At 45.0% G+C, this 15040-nt stretch overlaps 1 protein-coding gene across 7 annotated transcripts in view; it reads left to right on the top strand.

The window, feature by feature from the left end:
- Fkbp5 (FKBP prolyl isomerase 5) overlaps positions 1-15040 on the top strand; it is a 116387-nt gene that overhangs the window by 87704 nt on the left and 13643 nt on the right. For all 7 annotated transcript variants that reach the window (XM_029471442.1, XM_029471443.1, XM_029471446.1 and 4 more), the window contains one exon: positions 11829-11985. In XM_029471442.1, the coding sequence (XP_029327302.1) occupies positions 11829-11985 (157 nt within the window). The remainder of the gene's footprint in view (positions 1-11828; positions 11986-15040) is intronic.

Raw genomic sequence — 15040 nt, 5'->3', positions numbered from 1 at the left:
CCAGGCTGGCCTCGAACTCAGAAATCCGCCTGCCTCTGCCTCCTGAGTGCTGGGATTAAAGGCGTGTGTCACCATTGCCCAGCGACTTTGACATTTTTGAAGACAACTTTCTGTTTGCTAGAGAATCCCATAGTTTTTGTCTTATGCCCGCAAGGACTAGATTGAGCTATTAGAAAATGCCCTGTGCGTGGCGCTATGCCCTCTTTAGCTCATCATTATCATCATCACCACCATCATCACCATCCCTGTCAAGAGGCACGTGGTGACTTGGCACTGATGACTGCAGGGCTAGAGTAGAGCCTCCCATGTTTCTCTTTTGTCAAGTTATTCTTTGTTGTGAGTGCTGAGTGCTTCAGAAACGGAATGCTGGGAAGCCCCTAGTTTCTCCACATTGTCCACAGTGCATGCACTGGTGAGGTTTCTGGACAGCAGTTACCACTGTCCTGTGTGATTAGTGGTAACTTTCTCATTTTACATTCATTAGTTGGAATTCCACTGCAAGGAAGATCTGTCTCTCTTCCCTGTGTTGATTCAGACTTTTACTTTGTCACCAATTACCTAGGGGTATTGTCCCCTCCCATAAGATGCTTTCCCTTGCTGCTCAGATTGCCCCAGTGTTGACTGGCTGGAACGCCTTCCTTCCCGGGGGTTTACCACATAGCTGCCTGTGCTTTGTTGTTGTTGAGAATCCTTAACTGTTTTTGCTTTGTCTTCCTCACTTTATGGTGCTGTGAGATGTTCTGGGATCATGCAGTTTCCAACGAGCTCTGTTCCCTTCCACTGGAAAATAGCATCTAGAAACAGTGTCGCATGCTCATGTGTGTGTGTGACGGGACTTCATGTTCCTAGAGCATCTTAGCAGATGGCTTGGTAGGAAGCTTCCAAAGTATAGACATCTGCATCTACATGGATCTCTGTGTCAGACACATTTGTATTTAAAGATTTATTTATTATTATATGTAAGTACACTGTAGCTGTCTTCAGACACTCCAGAAGAGGGCATCAGACCTCATTACAGATGATTGTGAGCCACCATGTGGTTGCTGGGATTTGAACTCAGAACCTTCAGAAGAGCAGTCAGTGCTTTTAACCACTAAGCCATCTCACTAGCCCCACGTTTGTATTTAAAACATGAATACTAGGCATAGCAGGTAAAAGCACTGCTTGCTTTCTCAGAGGACATAGGTTCAGTTCTCAGCTTGTACATGGCAGCCCACAATTGTCTATAACTCCACTCCCAGGGAATCTCAAGCCCTGTTCTGGCCTCTGAGGGCAACAGGCACACATGTGGTCCATAGACATACACGCAAGCAAACGACCCATGCACATAACAACTTCTTAAAAGCCGTGAGTACACACGGTGTCGTACAGCACCACAAGTTTGTTCTCCTTCCCTCATCTGGAACTTCTCTTTCCCATACAGCCACAGTGTGTTTATGTCTGCAGTCCTAGACTGCATCAGGCCACACGTTCTGCTAAACACCTAAGAGTGTCTAGGTACAGTGGATGGTAAGACATGGGGTACATAGGGACTTTGGAGGTCTTAGTCTCAACTATTGAATCTTGCAATTATTGCCTAACTTACATCTTCAGACAACTTTAACACCCTTGAGCATCTAGCTTTCTTGTGTATAAATGGGGCTGATTTTTCCTGTTTGAGTTGTGATAGTTGTGGCACAGGCAGGGGTCCCTCTTATACAATGGGCTTTCCCTTCTAACCCTCTCTGCTGTGTTTACATAACTTGTTTTGCTTCCTTTACCTGGATCTAAGGAAGAAGTTCTTGACTCTTCATTTCCTACACCTAATCCTTGGTTAATTTGTCTCTAGTGACAGTCTTCATTTTGATTTTATATCTTATTAGTGGTAGGCTTTGTTCTGAGTGAGTGGGCTACATGGAAGGCCTGCTACATCATAATCTTCTGTGCTGCTTTTATATTTGAAAATTATCTTTTTCTCAAAACAGTGTGCTATTTACTCTTATCAGAATTCTCACTCTTACAAATCAGTCATGGGTTCTCCTGTGCTTTTTCTTGCCAGATAAAATGACTGTCTTGTCGTTTGTATTTCAGTGTTGTCCTTTTTCCATCGTATAGAGAATCAGTGTGTGCTGAGGGTTAGGGTGATTATGGTGACTGACGCTTTAGTCTTCACACTTGAGCTTAGGTGCTAGCCCTGGCTGCATTGCAACTTGAAAGCTTTGCTGTCATGGGCAGTCCTATTGCCCTGAAGTAGGGCTCTGAGTAGCCCCCATCCCTCTGGTATAACCTTGTATTTTGGGTTTCAGCTTGTTAGTGTTGGTGATGGGAACTGACTATGGGAGCAAAGGCTTGTGGGCTCCTTTGCCCCAGGCTTTTCTGCTTCATTTGAATGTAGCTGCAGTGCGTGGTGCAGCTCCAACTGTAATCTCCAGGTTCCTATAATCTCCAGGTTCCTGTTCTGGGAATTTCTCTTCCCTCTCACCTCCTAACCTGATACCGTGATATAGGTGGAGAAGGGAGAGATTTACTCTGTAAAAAGAGAAGGTCGTGGTGGTACACACCTTAGAACCTAGCACTCTGGAGGCAGCAGTAGGAGGACCTCTGTGAGTTCAAGGCCAGCCTGGTCTACTAGCGAGTTCCAGGGTAGCTAGAGCTACATAGTGAGACCCTGTCTCAAAAAATAAAAAGAAGAGAGAGACAGAGAGAGATGGATTAGAAACATGAACTTATGAAATACATAAAGTAGACGGAAACCGGATTCTGTAAATCTAACTCAACGCAGGTGTTGAGAAGACCTCTGCAGAGGCACATACCGTTCTTCCCAACCAGCTCTGGCAGAACTCCAAGCTCGCAGTCAGCGCTGCAAGGGAGCCACAGCAGGCTCTGGGGCAATCAGCAGACCTGCTATAAAGCAATATGGGGCAGCCAGCCGCACCAGGAAGCCTCTACTGCGGGAACTCTCAGTCTTGGCTAGTGGGGACGATCTCAGTGCCCAAGCCTCCAACCCATTAAATACGTCTCAGGGGAGAAACTGGCAGAGGCAAATAGTTTTTAAACTCCCCAGTGACTCAAGTATGCAGCCAAGGTCTGAAAATGGACTGCCTGAGGGTCTATCTCACTGTGATCTCTGCTCAAAAGCTAAAGCCTAGTTCTAGAGTGCAGCAGGGATCCTCAGAGGCTACAGGAGTCAGAGGTAGACTGCAGAGCAGAGGAGTATGCAGTGTCTTGGAAATTCTTAATTATGTACTGGGCGTGGCAGCACCCCACAATAGTAATGTTGTGAAGGGTTCTTTCTCTAAAAGGAATCTTTTCCATACATCAACAGTAAGGCAGGGCATCCCCAACCTTTTATGTATAGCTGCCTAATAATACATAAGGAACCTGCACCTATATCCTTCACAGTCACCCTGTTGGGAATGGACTGTCATGTGGCCTGCTTAGATATCAGTGACAGGTAGCTGCAGTCATTTGAACATCTTTAGGTGTATGTGTGCAGATGGTGAGCATTGGTCAGCAAGTATGAGAAGGTGTAAGGGAGATGAACAGAAAACTCAGAAGTAGTTTAAGAGACAATTCAGAACTAACAAAACCAAAAACCCATCCATACTTCTGAAATTGGGGAGGATAAGTCTGGAAATTGACTTACGCCTTTAATCCCAGCACTTGGGAGGCAGAGGCAGGTGGATTTCTGAGTTCGAGGCCAGCCTGGTCTACAAAGTGAGTTCCAGGACAGCCAGGGCTATACAGAGAAACCCTGTCTCTAAAAACCAAAAAAACAACAACAACAACAACAAAAAAACCATTGACCTCCAGAGTAAGAGGAGAGGAGTGCGCGGGCAGGTCCTCTAGTCCAGACTGGTGATCTGAGCAGTGGGCAAGGGAGCAAGGCAAGAAGTGGGGATGAAGAAGAATAAGGAAGGAGGAAAATAAGGGTTCATCTCATTAGTCACAGACAGAAAGTATGCAGAGCAGAAAAGTGTGTTAAGACTTAGAAAGGGCAGGTGACAGTGACAAGCAGGAAGAAGTAGCTTTTCATTCAGTTATACTCTGATGAAATTGCTAAATTCTTACAAAATATAGTAGAATTTGCTAGAAAAATATCCAGGCCAGCAAAAGAACACTTGAGGGCTGGAGCCCAATGCCTGACACCCATGTTGGGTGACACACAACCACAACTCCAGTTGCAGGACATCTGATGCCCTCTTAGGCCCCTAAGGCATCTGTACATATGTGCACATACACATACACTGACTGCACACACGGTCTTTGTTTAAAGCTGACTTGGGGTGGGGTGGTAGAACAGGGGAGAGAGACCTTTGGAGTTCATTGGCCATCCAGTCTAGTCAAATCAATAAATTTTAGGTCCTGTGACAGACCCTGTTTTAAAAAAAACAAGGTAGAGCCTAGCATAGTGGCATCCATCTTTAATGCCAGCACTTGGGAGGCAGAGGCAGGTGGAGCTCTGTGAGTTTGAGGCCAGCCTGATCTACAGAGTGAGTTCCAGGAACAGCCAGGGCTACACAGAGAAACCCTGTCTCAAACAAAAGGTGGAGAACCACTGAGGAAAGTACCCAGCATCAACCACTGGCCTTCACATGACATGCATGCATGGATGGATGCATGGATGAATGCATGGATGAATGCATGACAGCTGCCAAAGGAACCAGGACTCAGAATGTCAACATGGTCAGGCTATTTATTCCTTGTACATGAAGTAAGAAAAACATATCTAAAATTGAAAATAGAGTAAAGGCTTCATGTATGTTCATGCTAACGTATGAGTGAGCTGTGTGTTGTTCACATGCCTTTCAAACATTGAGTGATGGCTAGCAAATGACCACAGGAAGAAAGCACAGGATTTTCTTTGCTTTTTAACTTAGGTTTGGTTTTGTTTTGTTTTAAGACAAGGTTCCTGTGTATAGCCCTGGCCATCCTGGAACTCACTCTGTAAACCAGCTGTCCTCAAACTCACAGAGATGCCTCCGCCTCTGCCTCCACCTCCGCCTCCTGAACACTGGGATTAAAGGTGTGTGACACCACTGCCCAGCAAAATCACAGGTTTTTAAAACTATTTCATTGTGTCTCAGAAAATAGCAGTATATTCTTTTCAGGTGTTTTAGAGGTAGATAGCTCCTTTTTCTAGAAAGTATCTCCAGGTCTTAAGGTAGAGTGAATCATAATAGAAAATAGTCTTTTTTTTTTTTTAAGAAAGAAAGCAAAACAAAACAAATAAACAAAAAACCAAGCCACTAATGAAGTATTCATTTTAGGATTTCGTACAGGATAAAAGCTCTGGATCAGTGCTGCATTGACAGCCTCCTGGAGCTTGTTAAAATCAGAGTACTGGACAAACAAAACAAAAGCCAGTGTGGTAGTGCACACATTTCGGCCCAGCGCTCAGAAGCAGAGGCTGCTGGATCACAAATTTGAGGCTAACCTGGTTTACAGAGGGCGTTCCAGGACAGGAAGGACTATACAGAGAAACCCTGTCTCAAGAAACCAAAAGTAAATAAATAAGTAAATAAATAAGGATGTTGACTGATAGATTCAGAAAGGAAAAATCCTATAAATTGGTGTAAATTGCCAGTGTTTCCTCTGTTTTCAGATTAGTCATTAAGTAAGTACTTATTTAGGGGTCCTGAGCTGTGTGCTGAGTGTTGCAGCATGCATACAAAGGCAGTGTGGAGTTCTGGGCTGGCCTGCTGGGACTCTTCCTTGTACTTGACAACTGTGTGGGACAAAAGTGCATTCTTACAGGGATCCTAAAGTGTTCATTGGAGGGCACGTCCCTACTAATGTATGTTGTTCCCTGAGTTCATCTCCACACCCACACGTAATGCACTGCTTGCCTATGAACAGATGAATGAATGCCAGCTCTGTTCAAATGCTTTAATGTAGCGCCTGTCTTCTTTTTTCTCTTTTACAATTAAAAAAAAAATTGGTTGTATGCTTATGCATGTTTTACCTGCGTGTATGTCTGTGTACCATATGTATGACTGGTGCCTGAGGAGGGCAGAAGAGGGCATCCTATCCACTGGAACTGGAGTGATGGGTAGTTGTGAGCCACTTGTGACTGCTAGGAACTGAACCCAGGCCCTTTCTACAAGAGCAACAAGTGCTAACAGCCAACAGCCAAGCCATCTGTCCAGCCCCTTTGTGTTCTTCAGAGACAAGGTCTCCTGTCACTAAGGCTGGCCTTGAAATACTGGTCCTCTTGCCTCTCTCTGCCTCTTGAGTTGAGTGATAATCCCCCAAAGTGCCCGTGCCACTATGCCCACTCTAAATTCTTAGTTATTTACTTTGTGTGGGTCTGAGACTCATACCTCATGCTTTAAGAGTGCGGAATAAGCACTCTACCCCGAGTCCTATCACCAAGCTCCTCAGTACTTAAAACTCCCTGTTGTTGTTGCTGTTCTATGTGTTTGCTTGAGAACAGGTCTCACCAGGTAGCTCTCAACCTCCCAACTCTTTCTGAAGCCCTAGCTGCTCTCAAACGGGCTGGGATCCTCTTGCCTCTGCCTGCCAGATGCCACTACACTTAGCTTTGGAATGCTTCGCTTCTGCTAGCAGTTTCAGGCTAGCCAGGGTCATCTCACCAAAGGTGGAGAGACCACAGGCAGAGAGAGTTGTTAGGTGGCAGAATGACACTGGCTAGTGTCGAGGTGTGCTCAAGTCCTATGCTGTTGTAAAAGGAAGAGCAGTTAAGATCATAAAAGCCATTCCAGTAGTCAGGGCCCGTGCCCGCCCTGGGCTAGGGTCTGGCTCGCAGTGCATCCTTCCCCTGAGTTAGAGCAGGAAGGGAGGCTGTATGGGGGGAATCTGAGCACCGCACCATGCCTGCCTGACAGGAACGATGTCCTTGTGGTCAGTGGTTAATGTACCTCGCTGCTTTAGAAGAGTCCCGGCTTGCCTTCGTGGGGCGTAATAACATCCACTCTCCTGGGAACCCTTGCCCGGTGTCATTGACTGGTCCCACCCTGGGTTCTGCTAGCCAGATGACCAGTCTTTCCTAGTAGTGATGCCATTACAACACTGCCGTTCAGAGCCCATCACCCAGTCACTGGGGACGAGTGCAGAGCTATCAGACACCAGCTACTATAATTAGAAAAGGGAAAGCAGACACTCACCAAGCTCACATCTTAGGCTGGGGCTTTTACAGCACTTTTTAAAAAAGTTGCAGCCTCTTCCTCAGTTTTGCTTCCTGAAATACAAGCTGTGTAGTTTTGGGGTTCTCACATTCCAGTTTTTGTTACTGCTGTGTGTTCCCCACCCCCATTTTAATCGGAGAACAAATTGCTGTCAGCACACCGAGTTCATGTGCCAGCCACATTCAGAACAGGGTGTTCTGTGCTCTTCAAAACAAAATTGCTCTAGGGCAGTAAGAGAACAATAAGTCAGAGCTTCAGTTTAAGTGATGTCTGCAGTGACCAGACTCACTTGATGTGGTTACACTCTGGATTGCGCAGCTGAACTTGGCTAATTTGGTTTGGTTTGACTTTGTGGGGTTTGTTGGAGTACCCCCCTTGCAGGTTACATAGACTTTTAAGTCAAGAGAAAATATTGCCACTTTTAAACTTGTTTGTTTCTCTTTACCAAAAAGAAAAAAAAAAAAAAAAACCCTAAGAAAAAGCCTCCTGTGTGCACTTGTGTTCACTTGGAGAGCATTGTAGATCATTTGCTTCCTGTAAATCATGCTGGATGAGATTAGCAGCAGACCTCCTGAGCCCTAGAGGCTGAGCTCCCAAGTGAGTCATGGTGGCTTGTATTAAATATTTATGAAGTGAGTATTTGTGCTATGGAATACAAAGTCAAAAGCACCCACAGGTCTTCCAGAGACAGAGCAGAGGAAGTGGGATTACTAGGAACTGGGCGCCTCCGCAAAGATCAGCTCAGAGCAAGTCCTTACTGTGTAGAGGCCTGCCAGGGCCCTGCTGCTGCGAGCTCTTGTCAGCAACCTTGCAGGACTTGTCACACCAGTGTTCAGAAGCCAAACAATCCAGCCTGTGGTGACCTTTCTCCATGTGCATGGAGACAATCATGGGCTGTGTTTACCAGCTCTGACCCTTCATTTTTCCTGACTTAACATTCCATCATGTCCTGAAGTGATGTATGCATGTATGTGTGAGGAAAAAAGTGGTGTATGCATGTATGTGTGAGGAGAAGTGGTGTATGCATGTATGTGTGAGGAGAAGTGGTGTATGCATGTATGTGTGAGGAGAAGCTTATCAGGGATGTCACCTAAGATTTCTAATTTGTATTATTATGTATGTAAGTGTGCACGTAGTGTGAGGGGAAATGATTTTCCTCTTCTACCACTGACGCCCAGGTAATAAGATTGGGACATCAGGTGGAGGCAGGCAGCCTTGGGCTAGCTGCTGATCTTCCAGACACAATTGGACAACTTAAAAAATCCATGTAACTCCATGTTCTAAGGTTCTGATGCCCTCTTCTGACCTCTGTAGGCACCTATACATACATAGTATATAGTCAAACACACACATATGTAAATTAATAAAACCTTTTTTTTTTCCTTTTTAGATTTTATGTGTATACCTTTTTTTGTCTGTATGTATCCATGCAGTGCCCATGGAAGCCAAAGAGGGCATTAGACCCCAGGAGCTGGAGGTACAGACAGTTATTACAGTTACTGGCTTCCATACAGATGCTAGGAATGGAACCCCAGGTCTGTGGCATAAGCAGCAGGTTCTCTTCCCCACTGAGCTGTCTCCAGCCCCAGCAATTGCCTTCCTGCCCTGCCTTTGTCACACCCTGGCTTTCTGGTTACTTTTTGCTTTCTTCTGACATTCATTCATCTTTCCTGCACACAGCAATGCTTAGCACACGGAAAAAGAATGTCTGAAATGATTTACAGACTGTGGGAATCTCACTTAGGTCTTTTTTTTTAAGATTTATTTATTATATGCAGCTGTTTTCAGACACACCAGAAGAGGGCATGGGATCCCATTACAGATGGTTGTGAACCACCATGTGGTTGCTGGGAATTGAACTCAGGACCTCTGGAAGAGCAGTCAGTCAGTCTGCTGAGCCATCTCTCCAGCCCCTTGTTGTGGATAGCCCTGGGGCTAATTATATTTGATAATTCTGTTCTCCTGTGAGTAGTTTAGAACAAGGAATGAGTCAGCACTCAGGTGATTTCCTGTAAACCTGCTTCCCACCTTAATTTGTAAAATAAAGGAGAGCTGATGATTGGGCAGATAAAAGGGAAGGTGGAGAGGAAGGTGAGAAGAGAAGAAGGAGAAAATGGAAGAGAGAGAGGATGCAGAGGAGGAGAAAAAAGAAGAAAAGCGGAGTAGAAGCACATGGTCTGGAGAAACCGCAAGTTCTAAGGGGTCTCTTAGATGGAGAAGATGGCAGTGTAGCAGTAGATCTGCCCAATCTAGGCACACATCATGTATTCATATTAATTGAGTTGTGTTTCCATTGCCGGGGCATATTTGGGTTAGAGATATTTACCGCAACAGCCCCCCCTCACTTAAGATTTTTAATTACACTTTTATATATTATGTAGATAAGCTTGTACATAGAGGTGAGACATTCCACTCTGCAAATCAGTCGAGGAAACTGATTGGGGATCCTTTGCAGAAGTCTCTGGATTTCCTGTTTTGAAAACACATTCAGATTTGATCAACCAAAAGCCACAACAAATGTAGTTATAATTTCCAACGCGCTAAAGGCACTCCATTGTAGGGAGGAAGGTGATGGTGTGACAGTAGACCTCAATTCTCTTCCCTCAAAAGTCTGTTAAGTTGGGAGTGCCCAGACTGATAAATCTCAGCACTAAAGAGGTTCTTCCGTGGCTTGGCAGGAGTTCCTGCACTCACGGACAGCACCATCCATTAGTCTAAATTCAGTTATTTGGACAAATTTTAAAACTATAGTGACATGAACTTATAGTTTTGTTTGATTGGTTCTTCCATGTATATTTATTATGGTTGTTGGGACGGAGCTCAGGCTCTGTACCTGTTAGGCAGGTCCCTAGCACCAAGCTATACCTCTTTCCCTGCCTCTCTGTTTACCTCTCATCCTTAGGTAGGCTATAGCTGTCTGAAGACCTGGGCCTACAGGCCTGAGTCAAGCTCAGCTTAGACACCTTACCTAAGAACCAGGAGACACCACCTCTTCTCCACAGAGAACCCCATAAGCCTCAGGGTGTGCCCAAGCCTCTGATGCTCACACTTTACAATATGGTTAATTCTTTGTTTAAACTAGAAGATGCTGTTGACTGCATCTGCTGCCACCCACCTGGGTGCCTCTGTGCTGTATGCAGCCTGCCTTGGTTTTGTTTTTTATTTTTCCTATGTTGTATGTGCACTAAAAAGGGGGGCGGGTCTGTAAGTTAGCTGTTTTATCTAGAACATTCCAAAAGTTAATATAATATATAGAAGCCATCATATAAATGAGTATGGCTATAAAACAAGAGGCAGTAGGCGGCATCTGAGAGCTAGGCTGCTGTAGCCTTTGTCTCGTAGGAACTGACTTAGGATTTGACTTGACAGCAGTAAGAGCAGCCAAGATGGTGTCTTTCCTAGCTTTAGTGTGACTCTGAGGTCCTGATGTATAGCTTGCAGCTGTTTATCTTCCAAATTTTCTCTCATTTCTCAGGCCTAGACTAATGGTGATCTGATCAGATGATTAATTAATGTGGAATTAGCTTTGAAGCTAGTTTCCAGGACGAAACAGAGTCATAGACTTTGAGGGCTTTTAACAGACTGTTGAGATCAGATAGTAAAAGTGGAGTAAGTTGTAATTGGCTTGCTTGGAAGATGATAGTAGCCACAGGACATGGAACTAATGTTTAAGAGAAGGTGGTTTCTCAAGACTAAGGCAAATTACTGGCCCAAAATAAGTTAAGCGGCCTTGTCAAGAAATATCTTAGGAAATTACTAGATTTGAGGTAGAAACTACTCTTCTTGTCAGAGAGAGATCATGGCGCCTATCCAACTGTCTCACAAGCCATCCGCTTTTCTTACTGAGTAAAAGGCCTAATTGAAAAGGCACGTAGCAGCCGGGCGTGGTTGCACAGGCCTTTAATCCCAGCACTCGGGACGCAGAGGCAGGCGGATTTCTGAGTTCGAGGCCAGCCTGGTCTACAAAGTGAGTTCCAGGACAGCCAAGGCTACACAGAGAAACCCTGTCTCAAAAAACAAAACCAAAAAAAAAAAAAGAAAAGAAAAGGCATGTAGCATTAGTATTACAAGTAGTTGAGCTGGGGGTCACTCAGTACTTGAGTGATAGCCTTATTACACAAGCCCTGGAGTCTCCATGACCACACAAGAGAACTGGAGCAAGATGTGGTACCTGCCTATAGTACTAATGCGCTTGGAATACAGGGGCAAGAAGAGTTTCAGGCCAGCCTGAGCTGCTATGTAGAAAGAGCATGTGACCTTCATCTAACATGTATGCAGTATTGGAGAGCTAGCATGGAGACCTTCATCTAACATGTGTACAGTATTGGAGAGCTACCATGGAGTCCTAGGCTTTATTTCTTGTTTATGTACTTTTGCCCAAGCATCTCAAACCAAAATACTGTCACAGATGGTTAAGCCATTGTATGTATTCAATACTAGATACATGGCATTCTCCTAACGGTGTGTTTAAATGAGCCAGCATATCTTGACTCTGTGTCAAAGATAAGAAAATAAGTATACATTTAACTTAAAATGGAAAAACTTTTGTTCTTAAACTTTCAGACTAGGTGGGCAAAGCTTCCAGAAGACAGTGTGTGTCTTATGAACTGCAGAGGAAGTAGTGTTACTGCACTATGGGCCAGTCACTTGGCAGGCAGTGCTGAGGGGTGGCTTGTGACTGTCCTGTGTCCTCACCCTCAGTCCACCTGGAAGGCTGCTGTGGTGGAAGGACGTTTGATTGCCGAGACGTGGTGTTCATTGTTGGGGAAGGAGAAGACCACGACATTCCGATTGGGATTGACAAAGCCTTGGTGAAGATGCAGAGAGAAGAACAGTGTATTCTATATCTTGGACCACGGTAAGACGTGAGTGCCCGTTTCAGTGCAGTGCGGCTGTCTGAAGACCAAGGACTGCTCACTCACTCACTCTCGTTCTCACTCTCTCAGTGCCTTGTTGGTGCAGGGAAGCCATTGCATTGAGTTGGGTGAAACTTGGGGCCTCACACCACCATAGAAGTTTGCGAGTGAGTTGGCTCAGCTGGAGTGTATCTAAGAACAGGACTATCAGTGTAGCCTTGGTTTTGATTTGTTCAGCTGCCAGGATGCCACATCAGCAAAGATTGACTCGATCCTGTGGCTCTCCTGCTCCGCTTTTCTCTGAATTCAGCGAGGGTTTTGGGAACTGCAGTAGTGCATGATTTACTACCACTTGACTCCATGCCACGTTCTTCTATGGAGTCCCTGAAGGAAGAAAGAGCCAGCTTGTTCTTCCTGGATCTAAAGGCAGCGGAGATGACTCATTTTTGCCTAACTTTTTCCCGTCATAAGGATAGCCATTAGCACTGCCAAGCTTAGAACCTCCGGCATGACAGTCTCCTGTGAAAACATGCTTCCTATTATTTTTAGATCTAAAATTATACCATAAATTCATCTCTTCTATCTTGAGAAATGGGCCCCTGAGGATGCAGGAGTGCTGCCTGTGTGCAATCGCATCTGCTTGTTGCCACTGCTAAGACTGAGACTCTGTGGGCTGCCCTCACCAAAGGGAACACAGTGCTTTTGTCCTGTCTCTTGCCTTGGAGGGGTTTTGTTGTAATTCACTCTCCAATGAAGCTATTTCATTTTTATTGAAAGAGCTTTTCCCCTTACAGAGTAGGTTCTTCATAACCTACAGTCACTAATCTGTTTCATGTTCATTTGTTTTTGAGATGTATTCTTACTATGTAGCCCTGACTGCCCTAAAACTCAGTATGTAGACCAAGCTGGCCTTGAACTCACAGAGATCCACCTCCTTCTGGCTCCCAAGTGCTGGGATTAAAGTTCTCTGATTATGATTAATCTACCATTCCAAAATTATAGTAGCTCTACACTTAGGTATCTCAGGTATGGTCTTACAGTTCAGTTCTTTAAAGATGGCTCTGTAAAGTCTGAGCATTCAGAAACACATAGCCCAGATCTAAGTCTTAACCTTGCTGGTAGATGCTTTGGAGAGCAGACTTACCTAACTTAACAGCAGAGTGAATCAAAGTGCCTCTGTTTATTAGTGCAGCTAGTTCTCTGCAGGTATACAGTTCCTGGCTGAACGACTCTCTGCAGCCTACCAGTGGTGGCACCTGGGCAAGTCACTTAACTCCCCCAAGCCTTGCAAAATTGCAGAGGCCCACATGGAGTAATAAGGCAGATCACTTAGCACACCGCCCCACCCTGCCCATTAGCTGTTACTGCCTTAGCAATGGCTTTCATTCATTTTCCCCTTAGACCACAAGAAAATAGAAATATCTGGAACACAAATGGTAGTTTTCAAATCTTTTCAGGCATAAAAAGAACGTCAAGTTCTCCTACGTTGTGTATAAAGGGGTTCCTCCCCTCATTGGGGGTGGGGGTGTGAGTGCATATGTTAGTACATCTCCAGGGCGTTTGCCGGTACATGGAGTTCTGCCAATACATTCTATGCAATGCTCTCCATACTGTCTCCATGTGTGTGCGTCACACTGCCCATGTAGGTAGAGCATCCCTCTGCAGATTGGCTTGTCCTAGTCAGAGTCCACCGAGTCTGGGTTGCTATAAAATGCAGATGGAATTGGTACTCAGTGTCTTCTGCATTTCCCTTGTACCCTCCCCCAAACCTCACCCCCACCTTGACATCTGTGGACTCCTTGGCAGGGCGTTTTCATAAGAAACTAATAAAGCATTCAAGTTCCTCTCTCACTGGAACACTATCTTTTCTTGGTAGTGTTCTTTAAAATATTGTGGCAAGGGTGAGACATTGCACCCTCAGATTTTTTTTCTCAATTTTTAAAAATTTGCTGTTCTCCTCAAATAGATAATTAAATATTGTGACTGATTTCTATGTAGGCTAAGTATAGATAACTAACTTTTTCCTTCCTTTTTCTTTATACCTGTTTTGTAACCGTCCCAGACAAACCATAGGCTGTTGAGAGTGGTCAGTGTGTGTCAGGAACTGTGTGTGTCAGCCTTAGTTATCTTAGGACAGGAAGGTCTCAATGTGGTTCTGCCTCTATATCATCTCTCAGAAAGCACATGTCTCTGGCCTCAGCTTTCTCATCTGTAAGAAGTAGCTGGCGAAGGCATTCACGATGCTGTGTTCTGCAGGGCTAGCTGTCCCTCCACGCCCTTAGTGTATCTTCCTTCCAAGGCAGCTGCCGTTCAGAGGCCTTGACTCTGGACTTCCATTTCTGATGGTTGTGAGCCACCGTGTGGTTGCTGGGAATTGAACTCAGGACCTCTGGAAGAGCAGTCTGCTCTTAACAACTGACCCATCTCTCCAGCTTCTTTTAGACAGGTTTTCATGCCCTCAGTACTATGGATGTTTTGTGGTGGATCCCAGTTGTGGCAGAAGAGGGTTGTCCTTGTCCCATAAGGTGTGCAGTAATATGTCTGACTCCTACCTGCCATCCAATAGCAACTCTAGGCATTGCTTAATGTTCCTCTGACAAAGAAGGGTTAAAAATCAATCCACGTAAGTGACATGGTTCCAGAGTGATGCCAGTTCATCTATCATATTCTTTCCTCCCTGGTAAAGACTGCCAATCATAGCATGCTCTCAGCAACAGACTTGAGAAGTACCCATCTGTATGCCTCCTTTGCAGCGAAGAGAGGAACAGTCCTTATTTACCACAGGCAACACACACACACTCACACATACTCCAGGGAGAAAACCTGGCTACATTTCCAACATTGCCACTGGGCATTGCTCCCTTTGGGAGTGATGCCCTCTGCACGGTGTTAAGGCTGCCACACCCAGTTCTTCCCCAGCTCTGTGTGCCTCTGCTCCAGCTGCGCCTTTTCTTTTCTTTTCTTTTCTTTTCTTTTCTTTTCTTTTCTTTTCTTTTCTTTTCTTTTCTTTTCTTTTCTCTTTCTTTCTTTCTTTCTTTCTTTCTTTCTTTCTTTCTT

The sequence above is a fragment of the Mus caroli genome, chromosome 17 (genome assembly GCF_900094665.2).
Source record: "Mus caroli chromosome 17, CAROLI_EIJ_v1.1, whole genome shotgun sequence".
In the NCBI taxonomy this organism is placed as follows: domain Eukaryota; kingdom Metazoa; phylum Chordata; class Mammalia; order Rodentia; family Muridae; genus Mus; species Mus caroli.
The sequence above is the reverse complement of the archived record's forward strand: the minus strand, read 5'-3'. Positions and strand labels throughout refer to the sequence as shown.